General features: G+C 48.1%; 10 protein-coding genes across 10 annotated transcripts; 5 read left to right on the top strand and 5 right to left on the bottom strand.

Annotated features, from left to right (window-relative positions):
* Nucleotides 1–485: 485 nt before the first annotated feature.
* Nucleotides 486–1,639, bottom strand: N7484_005433 (SDR family oxidoreductase; the record flags this gene model as incomplete). Its single annotated transcript, XM_057115852.1, has 5 exons — nt 486–518; nt 570–678; nt 736–791; nt 842–1,151; nt 1,215–1,639. The coding sequence occupies 5 exons, from the start codon at nt 1,637–1,639 to the stop codon at nt 486–488; spliced, it is 933 nt and encodes a 310-aa protein (XP_056971735.1).
* Nucleotides 1,640–2,043: 404 nt separating this feature from the next.
* N7484_005432 (uncharacterized protein) lies at nt 2,044–3,468 on the bottom strand (the record flags this gene model as incomplete). The annotated part of the gene is made up of 1 exon (XM_057115851.1): nt 2,044–3,468. The coding sequence occupies one exon, from the start codon at nt 3,466–3,468 to the stop codon at nt 2,044–2,046; it is 1,425 nt and encodes a 474-aa protein (XP_056971734.1).
* A 240-nt stretch (nt 3,469–3,708) lies between these two features.
* Nucleotides 3,709–5,402, top strand: N7484_005431 (WD domain protein; the record flags this gene model as incomplete). Its single annotated transcript, XM_057115850.1, has 3 exons — nt 3,709–4,249; nt 4,321–5,125; nt 5,183–5,402. 3 exons carry the CDS (start codon nt 3,709–3,711, stop codon nt 5,400–5,402), a joined length of 1,566 nt encoding a protein of 521 aa, XP_056971733.1.
* Nucleotides 5,403–5,848: 446 nt separating this feature from the next.
* N7484_005430 (RMD1 family protein) lies at nt 5,849–8,179 on the bottom strand (the record flags this gene model as incomplete). The annotated part of the gene is made up of 4 exons (XM_057115849.1): nt 5,849–6,105; nt 6,165–6,350; nt 6,429–8,070; nt 8,126–8,179. 4 exons carry the CDS (start codon nt 8,177–8,179, stop codon nt 5,849–5,851), a joined length of 2,139 nt encoding a protein of 712 aa, XP_056971732.1.
* A 2,405-nt stretch (nt 8,180–10,584) lies between these two features.
* N7484_005429 (MFS transporter) lies at nt 10,585–12,702 on the top strand (the record flags this gene model as incomplete). Its single annotated transcript, XM_057115848.1, has 7 exons — nt 10,585–10,639; nt 10,676–10,878; nt 10,979–11,017; nt 11,078–11,452; nt 11,503–11,878; nt 11,943–11,990; nt 12,041–12,702. The coding sequence occupies 7 exons, from the start codon at nt 10,585–10,587 to the stop codon at nt 12,700–12,702; spliced, it is 1,758 nt and encodes a 585-aa protein (XP_056971731.1).
* Nucleotides 12,703–13,035: 333 nt separating this feature from the next.
* On the bottom strand, nt 13,036–14,928 carry N7484_005428 (major facilitator superfamily domain-containing protein; the record flags this gene model as incomplete). The annotated part of the gene is made up of 5 exons (XM_057115847.1): nt 13,036–13,337; nt 13,393–13,640; nt 13,690–13,923; nt 13,978–14,533; nt 14,706–14,928. 5 exons carry the CDS (start codon nt 14,926–14,928, stop codon nt 13,036–13,038), a joined length of 1,563 nt encoding a protein of 520 aa, XP_056971730.1.
* Nucleotides 14,929–15,212: 284 nt separating this feature from the next.
* N7484_005427 (MFS transporter) lies at nt 15,213–16,832 on the bottom strand (the record flags this gene model as incomplete). The annotated part of the gene is made up of 1 exon (XM_057115846.1): nt 15,213–16,832. One exon carries the CDS (start codon nt 16,830–16,832, stop codon nt 15,213–15,215), a length of 1,620 nt encoding a protein of 539 aa, XP_056971729.1.
* A 1,600-nt stretch (nt 16,833–18,432) lies between these two features.
* Nucleotides 18,433–20,242, top strand: N7484_005426 (putative MFS transporter; the record flags this gene model as incomplete). Its single annotated transcript, XM_057115845.1, has 4 exons — nt 18,433–18,584; nt 18,638–18,949; nt 18,999–19,593; nt 19,649–20,242. 4 exons carry the CDS (start codon nt 18,433–18,435, stop codon nt 20,240–20,242), a joined length of 1,653 nt encoding a protein of 550 aa, XP_056971728.1.
* Nucleotides 20,243–22,416: 2,174 nt separating this feature from the next.
* On the top strand, nt 22,417–24,136 carry N7484_005425 (HoxN/HupN/NixA family nickel/cobalt transporter; the record flags this gene model as incomplete). The annotated part of the gene is made up of 7 exons (XM_057115844.1): nt 22,417–22,623; nt 22,691–22,701; nt 22,759–22,831; nt 22,886–22,971; nt 23,028–23,306; nt 23,359–23,504; nt 23,556–24,136. 7 exons carry the CDS (start codon nt 22,417–22,419, stop codon nt 24,134–24,136), a joined length of 1,383 nt encoding a protein of 460 aa, XP_056971727.1.
* A 1,410-nt stretch (nt 24,137–25,546) lies between these two features.
* N7484_005424 (class I SAM-dependent methyltransferase) lies at nt 25,547–26,653 on the top strand (the record flags this gene model as incomplete). The annotated part of the gene is made up of 4 exons (XM_057115843.1): nt 25,547–25,928; nt 25,981–26,188; nt 26,275–26,430; nt 26,503–26,653. 4 exons carry the CDS (start codon nt 25,547–25,549, stop codon nt 26,651–26,653), a joined length of 897 nt encoding a protein of 298 aa, XP_056971726.1.
* Nucleotides 26,654–27,239: the final 586 nt, after the last annotated feature.

The raw sequence follows: 27,239 nt of genomic DNA, 5'->3' as shown, positions 1-27,239 counted from the left end.
CAAGGCTGATGGGAGTGACTTGTACCATCTCAAAACATTGTTACCATGCGGATTCGCGGGCTTGAAACCTTCCCCGCATGTAATGTTACAGCCGATTACACAATACCGCCAAGGGCGGAACCCGCGTATCCACAATTGCTCCGCGCAGCTCATTCCGCAGCCGACGGCCGACTATCGAGTCTTCTAACTTGATGCATCATTCGCGGGGGAAAATTCCTGAAAGAATATGTGCCAAAGAAGCTGCCGGGACGAGCCTTGATATAATCTTATTATACACACTAGTATGAGGGGCTAGAGGAACTCCAAGCTGTGATTTGCTTCGACTCAATGGTTGCAAGACGCGAAATCTCGAAGAATTGATTCAAGGGAGTCGTACAAGCTATGAAAGTCTAATTCTTGTAGGCCTTTATACTTCAAACATCTCATCAGGCATTGTTCCCAACTATATCATCTTTATGTGCTTCCGTGGAATGATGATGAATGATTTATGATTTGCGGTGCATGGCACCAGCACCCGCCTGATTTCATTAGCTTCAGAATACCCATGCAGGCCGTGGAATAGAACTTACCTGGTGGCTAGGGTAGACTAATGTGTCAGCAATTACGACATTCTCCCTTCGGCCAGCGGCGAAGACTACAACCTCGGCAATATCATCTCCAGTCAATGGCTCGACGCCCCTGCAGATAAAAGTCAGCTACGCGAGCTGCGCTATGACACATACTATTCCCGCTTACTTGTACACGGCATCAGCCTTGGACTTATCTCCATAAAATCGAACAACAGAGAATTCCTAAATACCTGTTAGAACATTTTGAAGAAGAACTCCAAGGGCAAACATACCGTCTCAACCTGACCGGGGTCGATCTCAATGACACGGATTCTGGTCGCAATGAGCTCTCTTCGAAGAGAGTCTGTGAAGGATCGCACCGCAGCCTTGGTAGCACAGTAAATGCCACCACCGGGGTAAGGCTCGCGACCGGCGATACTGCCAATGTTGATGATATCACCACGGCCGCCCTCCGATCGGCTCTTGAAAATAGGAAGGATAGCCTGGGTCATGTGGATCAGACCAGTGACGTTGGTGTTGAACATCACATTAATATCCTCGGTCTCGATATTGGGTGCCTGAGCAACGCCCTTCACGAGACCACTGTATGTGCACTTGATATTAGTATATCATCCTGCCCCTCAATTTGTTTTCGGAATGACTCACGCATTGTTGACCAGGACATCAATGTCCTTGAACTCCTCCGGCAGCGAGGGAACAAAATTCTTGATCTCCTCCGGATTGCTGACATCCAGCTTCACGGGAAGCACCTGGACACCATCGCCCACCTCCGCCTTGATCTCCGCCGCAACTTCCTTCAAGGTGTCAATGCGGCGCGCGGTAAGGATCAGCTTCAGGCTTTTCGGCGACGTGCGTGCAAACTCCTTTGCAGTGCTCTTTCCGATGCCAGAGGAGGCACCGGTCACAAGGATTGTCTTGCCCTCTAGGCGCTTTGCCATTGCGGAAGCCATAGTACGTCGAATGGAGGTTGGGTGAACGGCTAGAGCGAACGGGTTGGTGAGCGTACGGTAAGGCGCGGAGAAGGGGTATCGGAGTCGAATTGATTGTAGACAAGTCTTAAGACTGTTCATAGAGACAAACCAGCTTTACTCGCAAGGACGAATTGCTCAGAATGAAACAGAAGCAATGGGGAGATAACGTGCGGGGACGGCGTCATATCGGGTTAGGTATAGAATCGGCTAAACATTCGGCCCGAGGGCCGATTCCATTCCCATTAATTTTGAGACTAAGTCGACACCGGAAGTGACTTCATGGTGGAAATCTCTCTGGCGCTGTCCACGCTGGAGTGTCAATGAAACCTGCTGTCCAAAGTTTGGAATACCACATGGTGACTGCTTCCGATTTTAGATACGATGATAATTACGGTGGTGACTCGTGTGTAAATGTCATTGTGTTGATCTGGAAAGTCTATGTGAATATATCTGGATATCTAGAAAACAGTCAATAGTATACAGCCACCGAGCAGTGAGCATCATTACATCTTAGGGACGGGGATGGCGGTGCTGCGCCGCTGACGCTTCCGAGACTGAAGGGTTTCGATCCATCCACCCGACCCTACGAGCTCTTGGAATGCCTTTTTATTTGGCGGTGCGTCCCAGAATGATTCACCCTTGGCCTTTCGTCGTGACTTCACGTCCTGGTCATACTGGCGAACAATGTCTCGCAAAAGCTTGCGGATTCGACGACTTGGATCCAGGCCAGCATTATCCATGTCACGCAAGAATGAGACTACCGCGGGAAGGTCATTGCAGCTGTACCAGTAGAAAGCCATCAGCTCGTCGCAAAGAACCTCCGAGGTTCCCAGGAAGGCAGATGACCGGCCATGCGCCTTGGCCGCAGTTCGGAATTGGCTGATGAGTTGCGACTCTGGAAAATGAGTACTCAGGATTCGGAATGCGAGAAGTAGAAGCTGCGGATAGAGCTTTGCGACTACGGGGCCAGCTGGAACTGCCGCCGGGATGTTCAAGGGACCAGAGGAAGGGGATGCACCAGGGGCCTGGAGCACATTGCTGCTAGAGCTGGAATCGGGATCCTGAGCAGGTGTTGACACCGGTCCTCCTATATGGCTTATCATGGTGAAGATCCGCTGCCTGCAGACTGCCCAGAGTCCTGAATCACCTTTGCCCTGTTCCACAGCTTGGAAAAGCTCTTTTTCAATCCTCTTCGCCTCTCGCTCGACGACCATATTCACTGCCTCTGCCATGGTGACAACGGCATCGGCGTCGGCACTTTCAAACAATTCTTCGAATCCCAGATCTCTGAGGTGAATCTGATCCGCTCCATCATTTTTTTCTTCTACTTGGTTGTTTTGACGAGGAAGGGCTTGCTCCTGCTTGTCTGCTGATACGCCATCTTGAGATTTCTTGACAGTCTGGGATTCTTTCGCACCGGCACGTGTATCCTCCAGAATCGATTCAAAAACGCTCATGATAGCCATCAGGTCATCGGTCTTTGGCACGGGCGCTGGTTCCTGGGTCCCTAGCGGGCTTTGATCAGGCTGCGCGTTATTCAACCGGCTCAGTAGCCCCCCGAACGCCTCACGTTCATTTCGAGTGATTGTCCTTGACTTCTTGTTTGGTGTCTGTTTCTTATTGCGCTTTGGCTCTGGACGAGGAATTGAAGCACCACGATGGCGCAAGTAGCTTATGTGCCGTGGTGGAGGATCCGTGGGTGTTGATTTCGTGAAGTCATTTTGCTGTTGCTCGTCTTGGGCTGCTGAAGATTCATGGCTTTCCCCTTCCAGATCTATGCCATTGCGCTCTGTAGAATAATGTCGGTGGAGTTTTTGAGGCGGTCGGAGGGAACGAGATAACTGCGAAAGAGTTCGGGTCTGGTAGAGGAATGGTGTCGATGAAGTCGCTGCTGACAGGATGTACATGCGTGAAAGATTGGTGGCCATCGGAGTGGGATAAAAGTGCAGTAGTACACAGCACAGAGCAAAGCTCAAGCTGAGACTTTCTTTTAAAGCGACGTCGGTAGAAATGTCTTGAAGTTCAAGCTGTGTTTTCTACTTCTTAAGTTTTCCCACTAATATAGTCACCTGATCTCGCGTTCCTGTGTCGCGTTTACCCGCGCATCTCCCACTCCGTCCATCATCTCTACTCACACTCCGGATTGATTTTCATTCCTTTGTTCCAAAATGGCTATTAACACACCAAATACCCTATCCGAGATTGAAAGGCAACGCCAAGCCAATATTGCCGAGCAGAAAGCACTCCTGAAAGAGTTGCAACTAACACAGCCCACTGGGAAATTTGCGAGCGCACAAAAGTCAGCTAAGAATGATGCCACTAAGAACAAGAAACGAGCTCCGCCGAAGCGAGTGAAAGAGGAGGAATCTCCCGCCCCACGACGACAGTCATCCCGCCTGCAGGGACTCGCTGCTGACAGCGAGGTTGCCAAGCGCAAGGCCGAGGAGCAATATGAGGCGGCCAAAGAGGTTGAACGTGCGAAGAGGATCAGACGCACAGATTCATTTACGCAGAACGACATGTTCATTGCTGGACAAAAACTGAGCGGCGATAGCCTGATTGGGATCGACGTCGTCAACAAAGGTGTTGCGGAACCATATCTGCGAACATTTGGGGACGAAGATATTAAGAAAACCACTGATAAGGAGCTCAAGGCTCTTCGCGAGGAGATGAATGGCTTGCAATTATGGGACAAATGGGATCCACAGAGTACGCCTCTCTACGCTGAAACCCCCAGTCGTTATATGATTTCGAACTCACATGCAATGCGATATGCACAGGGATCAAGATCACCCCCGAGCGGGTTTATACCATGGCATTCCACCCATCTGAAACAAAGCCTCTCGTGTTTGCTGGCGATAAGATGGGACATCTGGGCATTCTGGATGCTTCGCAGGAGAAACCTGAGGTGAAGCAAGAGGATGAGGATGATGAGGATGATCCCGACCCCGTTCTTACAACCCTCAAAATTCACACGCGCACGATTAGCTCGATGACTATCCACCCTTCGAAGCCAACCGCCTTGTACACAGCGAGCTACGATAGCTCCATCCGCGAACTGGATTTGGAGAAAACTGTCTCAGTCGAGGCGTATGGGCCGGAATCCACAAACATCGACGAGGCAATTTCTGGGATCGATATGGCACCAGAGGATCCCAATGTCCTCTATTGGACGACTCTTAACGGTGGATTCGCTCGTTATGACGTGCGCACCCGCAAAAACACAGTATCATCCTGGCAATTGTCTGAAAAGAAAATTGGCGGTTTTTCTTTATGTCCATCGTCTTCGCATATCTTTGCTACCGCAAGTTTGGATCGCTTTATGCGACTGTGGGATCTACGCAATTTGTCATTTGACGAGCCAGAGCCTATCGCAGAGCATGAGAGTCGTCTCTCTGTCTCACATGCCGCGTTCAATGCCGCTGGTCAGATCGCCACGTCCTCGTATGATGATACTTTGAAGATTTATGATATGGGCCTGAAGGGTATCTCCTCATGGGCAAAAGGCCATACAGTGCCTGAAAAAGAATTCCGCCCCGATACTGTGGTCAGGCATAATTGTCAGACAGGTCGGTGGGTTACGATGTAAGTCGATCCCGTATTTTCTATTTCGCTTATAAATTCTTATTGACTCTTGTTTAGTCTGCGTCCCCAATGGCAATTGAATCCGCAGTCCCATATTCAGAAGTTCTGTATCGGCAACATGAACCGATTCGTCGATGTTTACAGTGCCGGTGGTGACCAGCTTGCTCAGCTGGGCGGTGATGGGATCACTGCTGTCCCTGCAGTAGCGGTCTTCCATCGCAGCAAGAACTGGGTGGCTGGTGGTACTGCTAGTGGCAAGCTGTGCTTATGGATGTGAACCTGCATTTGGTCTGGATGTCCTTTTACTCGGTGTTTGTGAGACCCTATGCTTCTGCACGGGTGGATGGTACTTAGATGCTGATACTAGGCTTGGAGTTTCAGGTGGTGGGATTTTCACAGCTCAAATTAGCTACCTTTTGTGTACACTACCCGAAGCACATATGTTTATCGTGGCTTCTTCCTGAAAACAAAATTCTCCCCTATCTGGAGTTTTGTCTACTTGTAGTCCTCTCCATTCTAGACAAGGAACGATAGACTTTGTTATCATTTCCTATAAAAATTGGTTGTAGACCTACGAAGTATCAGCTTCCCTAGGGTAGGCTTCAATGTTAGATTAGATAGCCACTTCGTGATAAAGTATGTAATGAAAATGAAATATGTAAATCTGTCTTTTGCCCCAGGAAACTCTTAGGCTTGTGTGAAGAATGATTGTTGTCGATGGAACTAGGCCCAAATCGAACCGACATCCATATCCGATCCACCGGGCGCAACGGAGGGACAGATACACCCAGGAGGAATGGTAGTAGAAGACCAGCCCGAGGGCGGAGAAGGAATAGATCGGCCCATGGCGCGGGCAAGAATATTAGTTGGACTGGAGGCGGCGCCCTCACGGGCATGGAGAAGACCGAAGCGGAGGAAGACCTCGGAGATGGTGACGAGGATAGAAATGACAATGAGGACAATGATGATCCATGTTTGGTCTATGTCCAGAATTAGTCAAGTTGAAATGCTGATCACTAGGCTTTCGAAGTAAACATACGAGAAGTGCGGTTGTCGGCGATGGAATCGGACAAGATCTCCGCAAGGTCTAAGAAGACTCGACAGCGCTCATTGAGCACTTGAATTCGCGGTTTGATTTCCAGGTATTCTCGTACAGCGAGGTAAAGAGGGTAAAGTGTGGGCTCGCTTTCCCAGAAAAAATTCGGAACGTCGAGCATATTAGAAGCTGAAAAAGTGAATCATTAGTAACTTTTGAGACGCAAATGAAAACACAAAAAAAGAAAAAGAAAAGAACAAGACATACAAAGATTCACTTCCACTCGGCTCTTGAAGAGACGCCCAAGAATCCGGAAGACCTCTTCCCGTTTCATGCCTAGCTTTCCGGTCACGGCGAGACGGCGGGGAACGTCTTTTGCGTCTGCCATTTGACGGGCCATGACCTCCTCGAAGAAACATAATTTTGTGCTTTGAGAGATACCGTGACTGATTGCCAGCTTGATCATGTGGTCACCACTGCGCAGGGTGATCATATCATTGTACACGCGAGGACGCGAGATCTCAGTTGAGTACTCAAAGTGAAATTCTTCTGTCTCGAAATCCTCTTCGTGAAGCGGCATTGTAGTGAGCGGGATAGGCGTTCCAGTTGCCGATGACGTTGCAAATGCCAGATCTGCCAGCAGATCCTTCTCCTGTCGCTCAGTAAAGTTCCAAAATACCACAACTCCGTAACCAAAGACGAACATCTCCGCAACGTTGTAAAGAGTCCGCGCAGGCGCGGGAGATCTCGATGATGATGCCGTTGCTGCTGGCGAGGGAAGGTCTCGCAAGATGGAGTGACTTTCGCCAGAACTGTGTCGACGACGAGGAGGCGGGATCTCAGGAGCCTGCTGGGCTTGCTCCGACCCACTCTGAGTGGAGGAGTTGAATGTATTAGAGTCAACGGCCGATTCATGGTCTTCTTGAATGCGACTGTCCTCTTCCGAAACAGTAGTTAAGAACCTTTCTTGGCTCTCCTCCTGCGAGCTTTGATCATCTGACTCCCGAGGGGATGCCTCTCGATGATGCTCGTCCTCACCGCGATTGTGGCGTCCGACTGAGTGCTCTTCAATCTCACCGATGTAGTCGTCGTGGTGATCACGAAGTTCATTTCGTTCAATTTCCTCATCCAGGAGCGACTTGCCACCAGGGAATTTCACGACGGGACTGCTCCGCAGACGATATCCCTCGTGGCCTGGGAGAAGTGGAAGGTGGTAGGCTGTGTAGAGACAGTCGTCATATAGTTTTGTCCGAGCTCCGTGCCATTCCTTGACAAATGACGCCAGGGATCCCATTTTGTAGGCCTGTGCTGTGCAGTATGCCGTGACGCGAGCCAGCTTCTCTGCACGGCGTGCCTTTGGTAGTCGCTCGGCATAGCTCTTCGCCTTTTCGGGTGCGACGCGTCGCTTTCGGAGTAAATCTTCTTCGGCCAGCAAAGGAGCAAGGTCATTATCCACACCGAAATCCCCGCCCAGTCGCTTTTGCATCAACAATTGCCGTCTGATCTGTTCCGGGTCAACTCGTTTTTCCTTGGCTAACCGATCTACAAGCTCCTCATCTACAAGATCAACGTCATCTTGAGCCTCATCGTCATCGTCCACGGTATCTTCCTCACCGACGCCACCCGTGTCAGGTAAAAGCACGAGCTTTTCGCTGACTTTAGTTGTTCGTGGGGGAAGGCGTGGTTGTGCCGCCAGTCGGCCAATGGTGCCGCCCGAGGTCGCGAGCCCTCCCGAGGTTCCGCCCGACGGGAGTCGGCGTTGTCGCGTGGTCGGCGGGGGTTGTCGCTGTTGCATTGAGGGAACATCGGAAGCATATTGGAGCACATTATCGACGGTGATGAACCGGGTGGCGGGAGATCGGTGTCGTCGAGGTGTCGAAGCAGATTGTTGGTCGCGAGAATCGGTGACCTTAAAAAAAAGATTAGCTCAACACTCATGAGATGAATTGCGTTTTCTGCCATACCAAGACAGTCGGACTCCGCTGACTTGTGCCCCGTCCACGCGGAGGAGGAGCCATGATTGACTCTCAAATAGAATGGTTTAGTGAAGATGAGAGAAGATGCACTTTCAACTTGCTTCCGTTACGCTAGACCGGATATAGATTAGCAGTAGTCTGACGTAATGACTTCATCTAACTAATAAGTCAATTCAGTTAACAACTACTTGTGACTACTTTGTGAGTCAAAAAGTCAAATCCTACTGAGAAATTCAAACGCTCTTTCATTGGAGTATGTGGCAAACAATCTGTGATATTCTTGGCTGATAAACGAGTGTACCTAGTAGACGTACCAGTGCCCAGTCAACTTCATTTGCATGTTTCCGTGGATTAGGTAAGCCCTGCAGAAGGTTTCCCTTCAATGTTCGCTACGTACAACCTTTGGAGGGTGCCGTTCACCTATTCATAGATATACCTTATGTCTTCAATCATTCTAAGATTTCGGATTCTCGAGGTTATCTTTCATTTCAAGGTTTGGCGCAATTTCTTTTGCGGTCAGTCGGAGGATCTATGCAACTCAGATCTTAGAATGTTTGTCATCATAGCATCGAAAATATATTACGGGGTTTCAAGTGGTCAAGGTATCAAATGGCATAGGATTTACCAATTATTAGCAGAAGAACTACATATTAGCAGTACCAAATTCTAAGTATACTCTTCTAGGAGTTAATGGCAACCTTGCAAAGAGAAGCCCATGATTGAAGCAAGGTTGAACGTAGGTTATTTTCCAGAATTGGAAAGTTCGCAAATCAGGGCATAGAGGCATACAACATTGGGCAAACGCATTTCTACCACTACATTTCTAGGTATATTGACCTCCGAACTGTTTGCCATAGACCTCAGTTTCTGACCTCATCACCCACATGAAGTACCCATGTTCCTGTCAGTCAAGACCTTCGAGGGCCAACCATTATGATCAAACGCGGCTTGTGCACTTGACACAATCATCACATCCGTACCTAAGGATCAGCAATTAGAATATGAATTATACGTCAAATAATATGCTGTCACTCACGGTCGCCTTTGAGCGCCTTTTAGCAAATAGATTGATCCGTGTTTAGTATCAAGATGGCTCAACAATTGCTGACTGTCAGTTCCAAACGAGACATCCACCCAGTCATAGGCCGCGATAGATAGTCCAGCACCACTAAAGCGCCCGGAAGAAGCCTGATGACCGTCCTCACAAGGATCAAGAGGAGATAGAAATTCAACTGTTTTCTTAGGTAGTGTTTCGGAACCAGTAACTGCGCCCATTCTAGTCTTTCCGAGAATCACAGCACCCTGCGAGATGAGCTGCTTGAAGTATGAAGAAGATTCCTTCTGTACCAATAGTAAGACGTGTACGATTTCCCATACTTATGACTACTGCACTTAGGTGAAAGTTATTCTTATTGCCGTGTTTGATTCAATCGTAAATCGGCAAGATGTCCGATCCGCTCGGAAATGGGTGACATGCATTGCTTGGCGCACCGGTTAACCACACCAAACAAGGGATGTCAAAGAAAACAACGTTGGGAAAACCAGAGCCTTTGTATTCAGCATGCGGAGCTCCAAAGCTTCAAGTTTCGGATTTGGTTTCCTGTTCCGGCATGAGTTTGGATGTTCAATCCCCCGCGATGCCAAGTACTGTTGTCACGGAGCCGGTCCGGCACCGATCTACCAGCCGGTGCAGCTTCATTGCCCACAAGATCCGATCTGTTTAACATGAAGTCAATCAAGCGAAACCGTTGGGTAACATTGCAAGGTCTAATAATCAAGGACTATGGATAATATCTAGTCTTTTCCAAGTGGTTTATGTTTTGATGGCCTCGGGTGCCTGGATCGTGACGCATGCGGTTAAAAATTTTTAAGTGAATTTTTGAATCGCAAACGATCTTCAAGACCTCAATTCTTGCACTGAAGCCGGGTGGATGTGTGAATTTTCATGTGAATTGAGACCTGATGTCTAATGTAGTAGTACTCTGGGTTGCCACTGAAAAATGCCTAAACTTTGCAGAAAAAAGCCGTGTTATCCGAACGCCGAATCGATGGCTGATCAACACCTATACTACCACATTGGAATGGACTAGGCTGGAATTTCTCAGAATTTTGTCCAGAACCGACCCTTGTCAAGCCTGAGAATCCAGATCATCGCGACACTTGGCGGGTCCGTATCCTAATCGGAACTAGTAAGTGTCGGGTTGGCAGATGCTCTCGTCATGCTTAGGTCGTAGACAATGTCAAAGTATTAGGTCAATGTGGAGCCAACCCATAATAATGTCGAGTTTCATTTGCCTATTACCCCAACTTGTGACTAGGACCCTGCGAGAGTGGAGCTCGGTTTACATTTGCTAAACTCTGCTGGTAATTCTTTAGACTCGCACATCCCACCTATATGCATTCAGTACGTTTTTTTTGTCAATTTGATGTGACTCACCAATTTAATCATGGCAAACCATTTTCCAACGGAAGAGAACCTACAAAGGGCACTTTCAGCGACGGGTTAGTATAAATCTCTTCCTCACTTTTCCCGACAAGGCTTGTTAAAGTTTCCCACAGAGAATGTAGTCATGTCTCCCAATGAGTCGCTCAGAGACTCGGATCAAGACTCAGAATTCCTGCATGAACCTATCCAAGAACGTTACAATAACCCATCTTATGCTCGCTTTCGACGGGTGGCTTCAAAGACAATTGTGTCATTTGGGCCAAATGACCCAGATAATCCTGTCAATTGGAAAAATGTACAGTGGAACCAGACACCCTATACCTCGGCATTCCTGAGGCTATCTAGCCAAGAAAGGTACCGGCAAAGGATATTTCACATACTAACAAGTAGCCTAGAGTCGCAAGTTTCTGGTGCTGGCTGCCGGTGTAATGCAAGTGAGTACCCTTACTGGAATCCGCATGTCCCTCTTTTAACGTCATGTGCAATACGTATAGGTCATGAACAGCACCATTGCTTCGTCAATCTGTAGCAACGCAATTCCTCAGATCGCCACAGAATTCAACATCCATAATGAGCAAGCTCTAGTGTTGCCCATCTCCATCTTTCTGATCGGCTACATCCTAGGTCCCCTTCTTTGGGGTCCTAGCTCCGAGTACTTTGGGCGCAGACGCCCTTTGCTCATCGCATATTGCGGCTTCATGATATTTATGCTGGCATGTGCAGTGGCAAATTCGTATCCGTCGTTGTTGGTCTTTCGCCTCCTGAATGGAATGATGGCATCGGCACCGATCGCTACAGTGGGTGGACTGTTTGCTGATGTGCATGACAACCCTACCAAGAGAGGCCGTCTAATGGCCTATTATATGGCAGTAGGTGAAACAATCTTCTTTGATATTTGCCGATCGCTAAATCTTCACAGTGCACGACTTTTGGCCCGATTGTGGGTCCCTGGGTATCGGGATTTGTCGCCGTCGTGAGTTGGAGATGGTGCTTTTGGATTGGCCTCATCTGCTCTGGCGCGTCTTTTCCTTTGGTCGTTTTGATGCCGGAAACTTATGGACCCGTTGTGCTGAAACGACGTGCGATGAAGCTACGCAAAGACACCGGGAATTCAAATATCGTGTCTCCGCTGGAAGTAGACAGTCGCAATATTCGTCAGATGTTCTTTGTCACCATTTCACGACCATTCCGCATGATACTCCACGAATCCATCGTGTCGCTAACTTCTCTGTATCTCGCCCTGGCGTATGCAATCTTCTACCTGTATTTTGAGGCATACCCCATCATCTTTCAAGGTAAATGCTCTTTGGTATCCTCTATTCCAAAATTTGAGCCCTCATACTAATCAGACTCAAACAGATTTGTACGGAATGAGCGCTGGTGTTGCTGGTTTAATGTTTTTGCCCAGTAAGTGCACAACCCCTTTATAAAATGAAATTGTCTGACGTAACGAGCAGTTGGTATCGGGGCTATCCTAGCCTGCTTCGTATTTCTCTGGTATGACGGCTACCTGGCTCGGGCAAAAGCTCGCAATGCCCCTTGGGCCGAGATCGAAGAATACAGGCGACTTCCGCTCGCTTGCCTCGGCGGTCCCTTGTACGTGATTTCGCTCTTTTGGGTGGGATGGACTTCCTCAGAGAATATCCCCTGGGTCGTTCCATTCCTCTCTGGCATTCCATTTGGAATGGGTTACCTCCTAATTTTCATGGCTATGCTGAATTATCTGACCGACGCATACGAAACGCTATCGGCCAGTGCTCAGTCAGCTGCGAGCTGCACCCGTAGCATTTTGGGGGCAGTGCTGCCCCTTGCTGCAAAACCGATGTTCAATCGACTGGGTATTCACTGGGCCTGCAGTCTCATTGCCTTTCTGGCTCTGGGTGTCTCTATTATCCCGTTTGCCTTCATCCGCTATGGTGACCGCATAAGAGCCAACAGCAAATTCTGTCAGGAGCTCAAACGTCTTAAGGAGCTGGAGCAGTTGGAGCTTGAGCGAGAGGAGAATCATCAGCAATCTGAGGACCACGATTTGGAGAAGGTCCCAACAACGCACACTGGCCCTATAACAAGAGTTGATACAGCTCGGAGCCAAGCCGACAAGGCTTCCATCATTTATTAAAGCGGTACAAACATCCGCCTTACGTAGGATTGTTGGTTTGAACACTTAAAAGCCCTTTTGTTGCATTGCTTCCTTGGCGTTTGGAGTGACTATGAATTTGCCCTAATGTCTAAAAAATATGTTACTGACTTTCTTCAAGCATATTGTCTGATGTTCGCATTTGATTAAATAGAAGCTGCCTAGCTACTATTAGATAGGTCTAATATAAACAATTTCTGGGCCTATACCCTAATGTTTAATCCATAATGACATAATGCAGACAGCCTTGGAACCTACCTTCCTCTGCACCCGCGGACCAGGGCAAGTGGGATTCCAGGCGTGTCGGCTCTTTTTTTACTCTCGCTTGAGACCGACCTTCCCTACTTGGCGCAATCCCCAGGCACTGATACCTACAGCAGCCAGTAAGAGCCCAAAACAGGTCCAAAAAACCGCCCGATATCCGACCATAAGAGCTTCCGGCGAACTTTTGTTCTTGTATGAGGATGCATCCGTGACACTAGCTGCAATTATGGCAAAGGTAGTGAGACCGATCGATGTACCGAATTGGGCGATAGTGTTGAACACAGCTCCTGCAAGACCTTGTGTTTTGGGCGAAAAAGAGTCCGCAATAATCAAATTTGCGACAGTGAAAATAACTGCGAATAATAAGGTCAGTTTCGAGACAAACTTAAGCACCAAAGGGATCTTTACCGTCCGCTGATAATGGGCCTAGTACCATTACCCAGAACACGCAATACCACCACGACCATTTGGGATCGATAATTGCCATGAGTAGTGGTGAGACAGCGGAGAGAATCGAGGTAAAGATGATGAGGTAGTTAGCGCGAAGGCGATGCACCACTAGTCCTGTTCCAATATTGACGATGATCCCGATGATGACGTTAGGTAAGAATCGGAGAGCTGCTTGGATTGCAGACAGCTGTTGAACTTCCTGCAAGCTATTTTGGGTTAGCTTGAGGGAGAATTTTGATTATGATGAAGACTAACAAAAGACTCAAAATCGTCTCCATGCCGTTCAATACGCCCCAAGAGAAAAGAACCATCACACAGATGGTTGCAAATGCTGTGTTATTCCATAGCGAGTTAGGAATAAGTGCTGGCCTCCCTGACCTTTCTCTCCATTGCATCCAGGCCCAAAAGGAGGGTATCATAGCAGCAGCCACACAAAGCAAGCTGATATTTTCTGGGTTCCGAATAGTAGATGGGTTATCTGTGATATTGCTATACAAAAAAATCAGTTCCGGGTCCGCCTCATGGCAAAGACAAGATACTCACGCGAAAACATAAGATATGATGCCTAAGCACGCGCTCGAGAGGAGAATTCCCACCCAGTCGATCTCGGTCCGGAGTCTGTGAATCGAGAAAGGATCTCGAGGCTTGTCCTGAGGTAGTTTGAAGTAGTTGACGACTGTTAAAATGGACGTCGCCCCTGCACAGAGATAGTAGCCAAATCTCCATCCGAGTGTGGAATCCTGGAAGATCCCACCCAAAACAAGACCCACAGAAAAGCCAAATGGTTGACCTAGCCCCAGACAGGAAAACCCGATATTTCGACGTTTGCCTGCGGGCATGCTGTCCGTCATAATACTGAAAGCGGTTGGGAGACACATTGAAGTCGCAATACCTTGAAACGTGCGAAACAAGATAAGCTGGAGACCACTCTCTGCTAGGCTGCAAGCGAGAATAAACACTGTCAAGAGGCAACATCCGACCAAATTGATGACTCGATTCCCAAAGAAATCTGCCAATGAACCTGCCAATAGCAAGCAGCATCCGTTTGCAAGACTAGGCTTCTCGTCAATTTCGCATTCCACAAGTGGAGTGGACGGTACTTACGAATATACCGAGGCTGGCCTTGAATTTTCCAAATCAGTCACCTCACGTCAGCTTCCTACTGCGCGTTTCAGAAACAGGGGTCTCTCACCATAGAAGAAGGTTATCAGGTAGATTCAAGTCAGCCGCCATCCCAGGCAGACAAACTGTTAAAAGACCACCACTCATACTGCCGACGAAGGTCAGTCCGGTTAGCGTAATCACCAATATAACTGCTCTAGCTCGGGAGAGTTCCAAAGGCTGGGTCTCCTGAGTCAGTCGAGAGAGCTCATGTGCGTGATTGCTCAGCGGGCCATGGATCGATACTCGTGAAACAGGAGTATTCCATTCGTCGTTGGAGTCGACTATTTCCAAGGGAATCATTTGAGTCTGGGTCTGGACTGCGGTCGCCATTGCAAAGACTTCAATCAAACTCGTTCTGCAGATAGTAGAGGATCAGATTAAAGTGCAGATTATTATCAGTTAACGGGGTCATGGCAAAGGCATTAGTCATAGAAAAACCACACATGTGGGGACACGCCTTTCCTTGACAAGTGGAGCTCAAATCGGGGTCAAAGTGGATCGACAACGGGTGTCAATAGAAACATATTATTTATGATACTTGAAATGAATACCCATGGCTGTGTAAGCAGCATCACTGCCTATTTACGCGGCAAACATTTACAGGGTCAACCTTGTTATCCCTCTGAGCTCCGCCTCTTGTCCTGCCAATACCCTTTCGAAACGAAAACGAGACTCAGCACAATGCCTAGCCCAGTCAGCCCGATTCCAAAATACCAAGCCCCGCGATACCCAAGGAGGACATCGGAAGGCGTTTTGCCGCCATTGTTTACATGCACCTCTATCGTACCCGCAAAGCCCAACCCGAGCGAGATACTATAATTCACAACAGTAGCAATCAAGGCTGCTCCCATGCCCTGGTGCTCCTTCTTAACAGCATTCGAGAAGATGACCGTCGCCGCAGGGAATGATGTGTCCATGCCGAACGGGATGACTAGCATGCAAACAAACAACTGGGCCCAGTACGTTCGATGCACTGGCGCTGTCGCCACCAGGATAGTTCCCACCATGAAGCAGGTTAGTGAGAATGTCATAACCCACGCCGCACGAACATGATGCAGCAAGAAGCCAGTAGCCACGGACGCGAACGCGCCGGAGACAGCAACAGGGCAAATGTATGCGGCTAGGAGCAGCGGCGAGGCACCCCTCAACACTTCGATGAACTGCGTCAAATAGTATACCCAGATACCAAAGCAGGCCCAGCCACAGGCGATGCAGCCAACCACGAAGATGATGTCACCCGTAAAGACCTTGAAGGGCACAAGCGGCATCGTGGCCCAGCGAGACTCAACGAAGAAAAAGCCAACTGCGAAGAGAACACCGAGGATCAAACAGACGTAGATGTATGCTTGTTGCCAACCGTACGCTGGGCCTTGGTTCCACGCAAAATTGAACAATACCAGTGCTGCGACACCGGTGACGGCCCCAGGAATATCGAGCATTTGAAGTTTCTCTTTCAAACCCTTGTCTTGGTCGTGCGAGCGGCATTGCGATGGGATGACCAGGGTGCTGAAGCCAGCAAGCAGCACGAGTGCGATAGCAAAACTCCAGAAAGTCCACGGCCACCAAGCTAACTCAAATAGACCGGAGAAGACGAAGCCAAAGACACCACCACCGGGTGCACAGGCACCAAATAACGCGAATGCCATATTCTTCCTTGGCCCCGGTGGATAGGACACTCCCAAAAGTGCAAGCCCGTTGGGTAGTAAAGCCGCAGGGCCCAGTCCCTGAAGCACCCGAGCGAAAATAAACAGGTACTCATTCGAATAGACACTGAGGCCCGCAACCATACTCCATACAGAAAACCACAGCATGCCAATGACGAAAACCTTTTTGTGACCAAACAGATCGCCGATCCGACCCGCAACGAGAATAAAGGTTCCCGCCGTCAAGCTATAACCAGCAATGAACCAAGAAAGTACCCCGGGATTTGTAATACCGAAGCTATCGCCGATCTGATGCAAGATGCCCAGTGTTTGGGTTAGGCCCACTTGCGTCGTGAATTGAGCCGTGCATATCGTTGCGATGAAGACGCATTCGTGGAAAAGTGACATTTTCTCAGAGGCGAACGTGGAGGATGAGGTCGTCTTCTGATCATCGTCGCAGGTGGTGGGTGTGGATCCCTCAGGCTTCTGCTCATCCTCGACTGCTGTCTCTTGACTCTCGTCATCATGCGGGGATGTAGCCTCATAATGGGGCTGTCCCTCCGTATCAATATCATGCTTCGGACTCGCCATGGGCTCGATCTTTGATTCTATGTTCATATCGCCAAGGCAATTATAACCCTATAGAGACATTAGACGGGTATTTTGAGTTTGCAAGGAGAACAGACCGTGCTGATATAGAAACCTTAGAATATGGGCCCCGGATAAGGGCGGTTAGCGTGGAAATAGTGCACCGATGTCACTTGACGCTTGCGATCTGGCGGGAGCGATGAATATGCCCAGGTATATATCAATGGAAGAAAACAAAGACTGCACCTGGGCAGGATTTTTTTTATTGAATATTGAGCGATGGACTCAAAGTATGGAGAGGTAACGTCACGTGTTTTGACGGGATCATAGACTCGCCTCGACTTGATAATAGTAGGAGTATTAAGTCGAATGATTCAAAGGGTTACATCAGTGATCATGGTGTGGCTCTGGGAACCAGGTCTCATTGTATCTTAAATCAGGGGAATAGTAGTCTATTAGTCAGTTTGCAGATCATAGGCGGAAAACTTGGAAGACCTGATGGTAGCGCGATCAACCATCCATTAACTTTGTCAAATTCCGGCCTACTGTGGATCGTATGATTGATAACAAGTTATTTCAATTTTGACCTCTTAATGACCATTTTGTTCAAGATGATCGCCGAGTATTAAAATTTGTTATGAGCTGATGGTGCGACGTAGGTGGAAAGGCGGCCGTTTCCGGCACCAAGCGTCGATAAGAGCTTTCTCTTCACTTCGCTTTCTCTCCTTCTCAGTTCTCGACTTTAATATGGAAGGAATATGGAAAGCCTAAAAAGCTGAGCTGAGCTGACCAGGTGAAAACCGGAGACGGAAAAGCCAGCCCCACTTAAATCAAGTTCAAGCCGAACTCGCATGGCTTCGGTCAGCTAGTCCTCCCTGTGGGGTATTCTTAAAGGAGTGACCTGATGGAAGCAAAGAAAGCTCCGTGGATAGTCCGAACTTAAGCGACGGGAGAACATTAAGGTTATCACCGGTGAGATGTTGAGGTCTCGACGCCGACAATCGGAAGAATTTTTCCCGCATAACCTCAACAGCTCAACATCCCGGTCTTGGTCTTCAGTTTTGGGTTTGGTTTGTGCTTTTTGTCTTGGTTTTTCTTCTTCCCAAACCGAAAACACGTCAAACTCTTGACTCACACGCAATTCCCCATAAGAGTTCGCGAATAAATTTCAGCTGCATTACCGACTCCTCAGTACGTTTGCCAAGAACTCTTCTGATTATCTTTATCAGATCGGCCTTTTTTCTCCGCCTTCAACTTTTTTCCTTCTCCCCCAGGCCCATTTTGTTGGAGCTCTTCAGTGCACGGGCTACAGGTTGAAGGTAGGTTGACCGGGTAGTTTTTCTCCCCATTGTTACGGACTCGATAAGCGATATGCCTCGGTTAAGGCTGAGCGAGAACAGCGCGGAGAACGTGATTTTAGCGTTTGGGAAGAATTTTTACTAATTAATATTTCCAGGAACGGGCGAAATTTTGTAAAAATCATCTGGCACAGTTTTGATGGTTATTATTGTCTAAACCAGGTCGCCTGGGTTATATTTGGCAACGGGCCTGCCCACTCCGAAAGAGAGAAGAAGAAAAAAAAAAACATAACCAAAGCTTCAAAATGAGCGCCGACGCATCTGAGTTCGCGAGCATCCCCAAGGACCCCGTTTCCGAAGATGTTCATGAACGCCCACAGGATGCATCGGACTCCGCATCTGGGAACGACCTTGCCCCGGGCGAGTTCAGCGTCGATAATGTCGAGCGCATTTATAAGTAAGGACTAACGCAAACCCGTCTTGTTTCATTTACTGATAATTTCGACTTAGTAAATTGGATTGGCGCATTATTCCCGCCCTCTGGGTGCTCTACTTTATGGCTTCGGCCATTCGCTCTAATGTTGGTTTGGCGCAAACCATGAATGAAGGCGCCGGTCACGACATCGGCGATGTTCTGCACATGACCAGTCACCAAATTTCAACTGCCTTGGCTCTCTTCTACGTCGGCTATGTGGTTTTTGATTTACCATCTAACTTGGTCATGACGCGGTTGAGTCCACACGTCTGGATGAGTCGCATTGTGATCAGTGTCGGACTGATCGGTACCTGCATGGTGGCCATGAAATCGGCTTGGAGCTTCTAGTATGTAGAAATCGTTTGCTCTGACAGATTAACACTAACGGACATACAGCCTGCTCCGCCTCCTTCTAGGTATCGTTGAAGCAGGATTGTGGCCGGGGATGACCTATTACTTGACGCTCTTCTACCCGCCATCTCGCATGGGAAAGCGTATTGGCCGGTACTTTACCGCTGCGCAAGTATCGGCCGCCGTTGTGGGACTAGTCTCTGCTGGATTCCAAAAGATGGACGGAGTCCGTGGCTACGTTGGATTCCAATGGATGTTCCTGGTATGGGGTGTGATTACGATCGCGCTTGGATTTGTCTTGCTCTGGTGGCTACCGGACCGTCCTGTGGCACCGGGTGAGGATGAATCTACTCGCGCATGGTATATGAAGTGGGTGCCTCGCAGTGCCCCGGCTTTGAAGGGACGTGATGCGGTGATTCACTACCATGACTTGAAGCGTGTTTACCATGCCCCTGCATGGAGCTTCCGCGATTTACTTCATGTGTTCATGGACTGGCGGCTATGGCCGCTCTTGATCATGTACTTTGGCGTTGTTGGCGTTGGAATCGGCGTCCAGCTCTATGCGAACCTGATCATCCAGGCAATCAACCCGTCCTTGAATGGAGTCGATGTGAGCTTGCTCACTGCTCCTATTTGGATTGTAAGTTAATCAATCGAGCAACCTTTACTTCGCATCTAGCTAACTGAGTTTCCAGATGGATTTAATTGCCATCTTGCTTGTTACACCATTCTCCGACCGCTTCCATCGGCACCGTGCTCTTTTCTTCTCCATCCCGACTTTGCTTCAGATCCTGGGTCTCCTTCTCACGAGCTATGCCGGTTCTGACGAAAACCCTTGGCCTCGGTACGGTGGCTTATTGATCGTCGGATTCGGTCTCGGGCCTACTGTACCCATCACGATGACGTGGACTGCAGAGATTTTCCAGCCCCGTCACGGCGAAGTCGGCGTGGCAGCTGCTTCTGCCGTGGTTTCAGGCTGGGGAAACCTGGGAAGTATCATGACAACCTATGCCTTGTATTCTGGATGGGCGAGCGACGCCAATGCGCCAGGACGGCATAAGTACCGTAAGAGTAACTTGGTGATGATCGGCATTTTGATTGCCAGTATTTTGGCAGCCATCTTGATGCAAGTGACACTTCACTATACGGATCGTCGGTACCGTCACACCGAGGAGCACGAAGGCGCTGTTGACGGAGCTGCACGGCGAGAGGCGCAACAGCGTGGACTGCGGGGATTAGGATCGGGCATGGGTCAGTTTTTCCGACGTGGCAAAGCCGATCAGGAGTGAAACCCTCCCCCCCAAAAAAGTGACAACTAGATTGCTCTGTATAATCAGGGTCGGAAAACGATATCCCGACTTTAATCGCGAAAATGAACTTTGGATCTAAGTAATAGTACGGGATACGGGTCGGGCCTTAGGTACATATGAACACGAATACATACAGTACTGTATCCGGGAAACCTGGTCTGTGCAAGAGTCTGTGACCAATTGGATGCTGAGAGTCCTGCAGATTATGCTAATCCTTCCGGCTCAGCTGGCCGTGTTTCGCAACATACGAATCATGTAGCATGTAAGGCTTTCGCTCCATTGGTTATTGAATAGTTGAGCTCCACTACCCAGATTGATTCCTTGCTAAGGAATTTCAGAGTCGCATTCTTCACTGCAGCTACCCCACTTTACTAATTCTTACCGTATACTTCATCTGCGGAGGTATACTCTAATCACCTATAATTCCTGACCAGTAGAGCACTGACACTTATAGCCTAAATACCATACTTTGTAATCATACCGCGAGACTATGGGATATCCACCCTCGTGCATGTCATTGCCAGGGACTATAATTCAATACACCTGTTTCAGCGGCCACATCACAACCGTATACATTATTTGATGTACGCATGAAGATGTTCGCTCAGTTTATAGCCAACGTCAAGGTATTCCAAGAATGTTACATCACGAATTTTCATGGGCAATATCTCCCTTAATCCAACTCTCTACCTCATTTATACTTTGCATTCTAAAAAGGATGTAAACATGATCTACCAAACTCTCTCATATAGATACTCGACTTATGAAACTCGATAGTCTGCACTTCCTTCAATTTCGGAGTTTCTCCCAGTCCGTAAGGCTCTTGGACAGCCGCGTATCAATCCTGCCATGACTCTGCCGCGATTTTTCAGTATGGCTATCCAAAGGCGTGGACAGTATGCAATCCAGACTCATTGGTGTTCCAGCCACCGTGATGAAATAGCACGGACGGCTCGGGAAGGCTCTCAAAATATTAATACCAAAACGATGGATCATCGTTGTAAGCTACCTTGGCTGCTCTGAAGCAAATAAAGAATGCCGATGAACGGTATTTTTCCATGCAAGCAGCAGCAGACGAACGAAATTCCATCTCGTATCTCATTAGGTATTGTATTCGCGAGAATCTGCTGCACAGGGTAAACAAAGCGAAACCTAAGGCGTCGACTGCTGGAATTGATTTCAGACACCCTCATTGAGTTAGGTAAGATGTCAAGATGGCACGTTACCCGGGGCCGCAGATAATGATTAAGTTACGATCGATACCAGTCATCTAATTCTAAGATTTATCTTGCTTACAGGTATTCGAGTTTTGGATGGGTATGTGCCCAGGAATGGCTTTCTTTCAGTTGGTTTGGGGTGACATGCATGATGAGTTGACATGATGACCCACTCGCGATATAAAACCCTGAAAAATGAGAGTTCAAGGCTCGGGGAAAGCTTTAGGGGAAGCATGAGAAACTGTGTGTCCCGAAGTCATTGTCATGGATTCTTCGATATTGTCTCGTTAGGCGAATAAGTCACAAAGTGACATGTTGAGATTCGCAAATAGTATGCGAGTTCGCCGATAGGGCGATCTCAAGCCGGTTTCGGGCAAAAGAGGTGGGACTGGCGTTCGGCAGACGATGGTGGAGATGCTCGCCAGGGAAATTATCATATCAGAACCCGGAGATTGAATAATAATTGACTATCAATTCAACCGGCACTCGCCGCTGCCCCGCCTTATCACGTGTTGATACCCCACTGTTGTCACGGTGGACTTCTTTTTCTTTTGACAAAGGGATCTCGTCTAATTCGGAGAATCGCTCATCAATAGTGAGGTTTCCAAGCTTCCTAGCATTCAAGGTCGTTGGCTGCTTTGCGTATTTGCTGTTGTGTTCAGCGCAGGACATTTCCCCGCCAAGTGGATCTCCAGTTCTCGGGGACCTTGGCGTGGAAAAAGCGGCCGATAAGACCAGGAGAAAATTCTGCCAAGTTGCATCTGCAAGCCAAGTGAAAGCCAAGAGCAGCTGGTATAATAAGTTGTCTCTTCCGCTGCTGTTCTTTGATCCGTGCTCGGCAGGGTTTTCAACATCCTGATTCCGACCAGAGTCTCAAAGTCTAGTGGGGAGAATATACTTCCGGACGATCGGCATTCAGTTGCCCTTGAAGTCACAATGTCATCAATTGTTGACGAAACTCCTGCGGACTCGCACAGTCTGGACAGTGACAAGAAATGGAGCTTGCAACCCTTGATCCGCAAGGCCGAGCGTTCCCATAGTCGAATGCCAGGAATTCGCAAAATTCCTCTTCGGGCCATCGCGATCATCATTCTGATTGCCTTTTTGAATATCATCGTATGGGTCGCCGCTGCGATTGTGCTGGTATGTCGAGTTCCATTCGTTCATCCAAACTAAGAAGTGGAATTGCAAGACGCTAACATCCTGACAGCACTTTCATCCGTATGTTTAGGTATTTGATAGATCCTGCCCATGGTATATGAACTGACGATGTTTTAGAGCCATGATTTCGACTGCAGCTCTCGCATACTCTCTCGGCTTAAGACATGCTTTCGATGCAGATCATATTTCCGTAAGCCCAGCACGGAATCCGCATTTTCACCAATGCGAGTTCTAATTTGAATAGGCCATTGATCTGATGACACGACGATTATTGGCGACTGGCCAAAAGCCCGTCACTGTGGGAACATTCTTTTCCCTTGGGCATTCCACGTGAGTAACTGAAACTCGACTATCGTCTAATGAACATCACGCTAAGTCATTTTTAGAATCGTAATCATCACGTCCATTGTAGTCGCAGCTACCGCCGCTGCAGTCTCGGACAAATTCGACAGTTTCAGCAAAATTGGCGGCATTATCGGTAGCTCCGTCAGCGCAGCATTCCTGATACTACTTGGTCTCATGAATGTCTATATTCTGTTCAAATTAATCAAGCAGATGCAAAAGGTCTTCAACTTACCGGAAGGACAAGAAGACGAGGCTTGGAAGATCGAGGGTGGAGGGCCACTGTTCTCCATCTTGAAGAAGATGTTCAAATTGATTGACCGGTATGTCGCAAATACACGTTGGTCTTGACCTCATATGCTGACCATGTCCAAGTCCTTGGAAAATGTATCCTCTCGGTATTTTGTTCGGACTTGGGTTTGACACTTCATCTGAGATTGCGTTGCTTGGTATCTCATCCATCGAGGCTGCCAAGGGAACATCGTTCTGGGTGATCTTGATTCTACCTGCATTATTTACCGGTAAGAGCATTTCCATGAGCACTAGCTGATATCCTACTGATTTCCATCTAGCTGGAATGTGTCTCTTGGATACCGTTGATGGAGCTCTTATGTTCTCTTTGTACATTCAACCTGCTCAGAACTTCCTATCCCAGAAGGCCGCCACTGAAGTTCTTGAAACATCTTCGGATATTGACGATGACGAATTGCCCCAGTCCAGAGACAATCACCGAGATCCTGTGGCGTTCTTATACTACTCGATTGTATTAACCATTCTGACCGTTATCGTTGCCATCGTTATTGGTGTGATCCAGCTCCTGACCATGATCCTCAATGTCACCGATGCCACCGGAAAGTTCTGGGACGGCGTGCAAATAGCCGGCGATTATTATGATGCCATCGGTGGTGGTATCTGCGGGTGCTTTATAATATTTGGAGGATTGAGCGTTGTGGTGTATAAGCCGTGGCGGAGATGGATGGACCAACGCTACGGGCGCTCTACCGTGACAGGTACCGAGAGATCCCAAGATGAGGAACCTGAAACCGGAGAAGACGATGTGTATGAGCGTGGACAAACCACTGTTATCACCAAGGGGGACTCTACTCGTGTCACGGCTACTGAAGGGCGACGGATCGAAGAGGAGATCGTCTAGTGTCACCTTTCACATCGAACATGACACATCTTCATCGGCCGTTGAGCAGTGCAAGGCATAGATAACAAAAGAAAACTGTTGATATTTTTCGCAGTTCGATCCGCATGTGAGAAGTCAAATATTGAAGGTTGGAGGCATCGCATGATACCCACGTGCACTAGAATTGCTGTGTAGCAAACTTAAATTACCACCAGCCGATGTAGCTAGACTTGCTTAATGATATCCATACCTACAATATTTTACCCCTATCTCTATCCACTTATCCTAGCTTTCCATATTTCTTTCCCCCGTTGCCATTCTATTTTTCATATCTCCCAATGTACAATTTGACGTGACATTATATCAGTACCTGGTAGGAACCTCCGCTCAGGTGGTTCTCTTCCTAATCATATACTAAAGTTTGTCAAAAGTACCACTCTAAAGTTGCCAGACATATCATCAGGCTATTTATGTACTTTGGTCTTAGCGTAGAATGTGTATTACCGCCTGTATATGTAACATAAGACAATATATCAAAGATTCGAGTTATTGAAAAGTCCTTTCATCATTCTATTTACTAAATAGTGCATCTAAACCACCAAAATCGCGATTCTCATGTTGTCCTCTAGTTTCCGGCTTCCAAAGATCTACGATCCTGGAAGAACTCCACTTTTTCGTTGTCTCAGCGCCACATCCGACGGCTTGTCTACGATGAGCCTTTATTGTTGTAATTTACGGAGCGTATTTGGTATACTGGCAAGTTGAATTACTGTAAACATACCCACATGCCCGGGCGAGGATGTGTCTGTCTTGTCAACACACCAAAGCCCGAGAATCTTCTGTGCAACAGGGCAAAGTGTAAAAAATACGTGCTGTCTTCTTTCAGAATGGGCTAGACCCTGATTCAATTTGATTGCACAGACCTCAGTAATGTATTGCTAATTAGGTTTTACCGCTGGGTGTATAATACTCTTCGCTGTCTGCACTGCAGAAATGAAGGATACAGATTGTACACAGGAGCGCAGGTCTTACATGATATGTATTCGTAATGTAGTTATTTCCCCTGGAAATTAGTAGAGTCTTGTCAGTTCAACACTTGCGCATCATTCACAATCCCAAGCAAGTTCTTCCGTTCGGACGGTTACCCGTTCCGAGAACAACGTCCGAGATCAGCCACATGGTACACGTATTACTGTGTTTTGTACCTTATCCATTGTCGTTATTACCCGCGCAAAAGTACCGGTACCGTGCGTGAAGCACTATAACACTACCGAGGCCCCCCCCCCCCTTGCAAATGCATTTTTTTAATCCACCACATCCCTGACGATCCGCCATTCATGACACCTGGCTCCACCCCCAAAAACTCCTAATACTGTACTTTGCAATCTACCGCAGTCCGACCTAACCACGGTTCGGTCTAAATCTCTAACCATGACCGATCAGATTACTGTGGATGTGGATCCGGATTTGCATATAATAACGGATGAATACAGTCCTGAAGATTGGGCCTCAGAGACCACTTCCATCGGTTCCTCTTTGTACAGGGGTCTGATGGAAAATGGCCGAAGATATCAGTCTCTGAAGTCCGACGAGTATTGTTTTCCTGCCGATGAAAGACAATTCGAAACCTACGATGCTGCACATCTTGCAGCTATAATCGGGGATTCCGATGAGGAGAACATGCTATTCCAAGCCCCATTGAACCCCAAAAATGTTCTTGATATTGGGACTGGGAAGGGTTCGTGGGCCATTGACGTTGCCGATATGTTCCCTAATGCCGCTGTCCGTGGCGTGGATCTTTTCCCCCCCTCCAGTTAGCTGGATGCCTCCCAATTGCGTTCTCGAAGTGGATGACGTTTTACAAGAGTGGACTTGGCGTGAAAAATTTGATCTAATCCATCTTCGCATTATGGCAAGTGCCTTTACTCCTGCGGAGACAGAGCAATTGATGAAGCAAGTTTACGACTGCCTAGAGCCGGGTGGATGGATTGAACAGATGGAAATTCACCCGACAATCTATTGTGATGACGATAGCATTCCGCATGATAATGTGTTATTTGATATCGGACCGAGGTATGGAGAACCCCCCTTTCCGCCTCCCCAAGGATATGTGACGGTAGCTGTTGATGAGACAAGTCGGACTGATTTGTTTTCCTCAGATTTGATGCTGCCGCTAATAAGTCTGGGAAGCCTATGGACCTTATCAAAACAATGCGGGCCTCGATTGAAAAAGCCGGGTTTGTTGATGTCCACGAAAAGAACGTCAAGTGGCCAATCGGTCCATGGCCAAAGGACAAGACCCTGAAGGAACTTGGGTCGGTCAACCTCCATCATTGGCTGACTGGTATGGAGGGTTATACGATGTATCTAATGACTAAGTTTGGAAGTCCGACCCCGTGGTCGCCAGAGGAGGTGCAGGTCTACAACGCTAGGATGAGAAAGGAACTGCTCAATCCTCGTCACCACGCCTATCAACGTGCGAGAAGAGTATGGGCTAGGAAGCCATTTTCAGACCAGAAGACCGAGCAAAGAGATTAATGACGGCACCTGGAGGCAAAAGAGGCTGCGCGCTTTTTTTTTGATGGCGAACACTACTTGACGTTGTTCCAGTAGCTGTTCCTCTTCTGGCGTGAGCTGCCAGGACTTGAGCTTGACCAGGAGACTAGAAGGAACATTAGGGAGGTGCGTTTCTTCAGGCCATATCTGCATTCCCGAGGTCGTCTTTTTATATATCAATGTCGCATAGTTTGAATTTCAATTTGACACGCGAGACACTGGACTGGCTAAGCCTTGGGAAATTTCCACGTTAAGCTTGCAAGAGATGTTTGACGTCGCTTCGAGAGTTCTAGAAGCTCGAAAAGGCGAATTAGACAAGGCCTCGCGGACTACAAGAATCAAAGTCGCGTTAGACACCGTGAGGGCGTCACCGCAGTTTTCAAGGCGAAAGCCACGAGAGTCGGATACCTATAGACTAGTTCCAACGTTGCCATAAAATGTTTTCAAAGTTCCCCTTAACCTTTTTGGCCTATTTACTTACGATCCTTCAATTACCTTTCGAACCTGGATCTGAACCACGCTTTGATTCACCTGTGCAGCGCTCTGTTACACTAGCTTACAGAGGGCT

Source organism: Penicillium longicatenatum, assembly GCF_028827895.1.
Source record: "Penicillium longicatenatum strain IBT 33135 chromosome Unknown contig_3_segment0_segment0, whole genome shotgun sequence".
NCBI lineage: Eukaryota > Fungi > Ascomycota > Eurotiomycetes > Eurotiales > Aspergillaceae > Penicillium > Penicillium longicatenatum.
The sequence above is the reverse complement of the archived record's forward strand: the minus strand, read 5'-3'. Positions and strand labels throughout refer to the sequence as shown.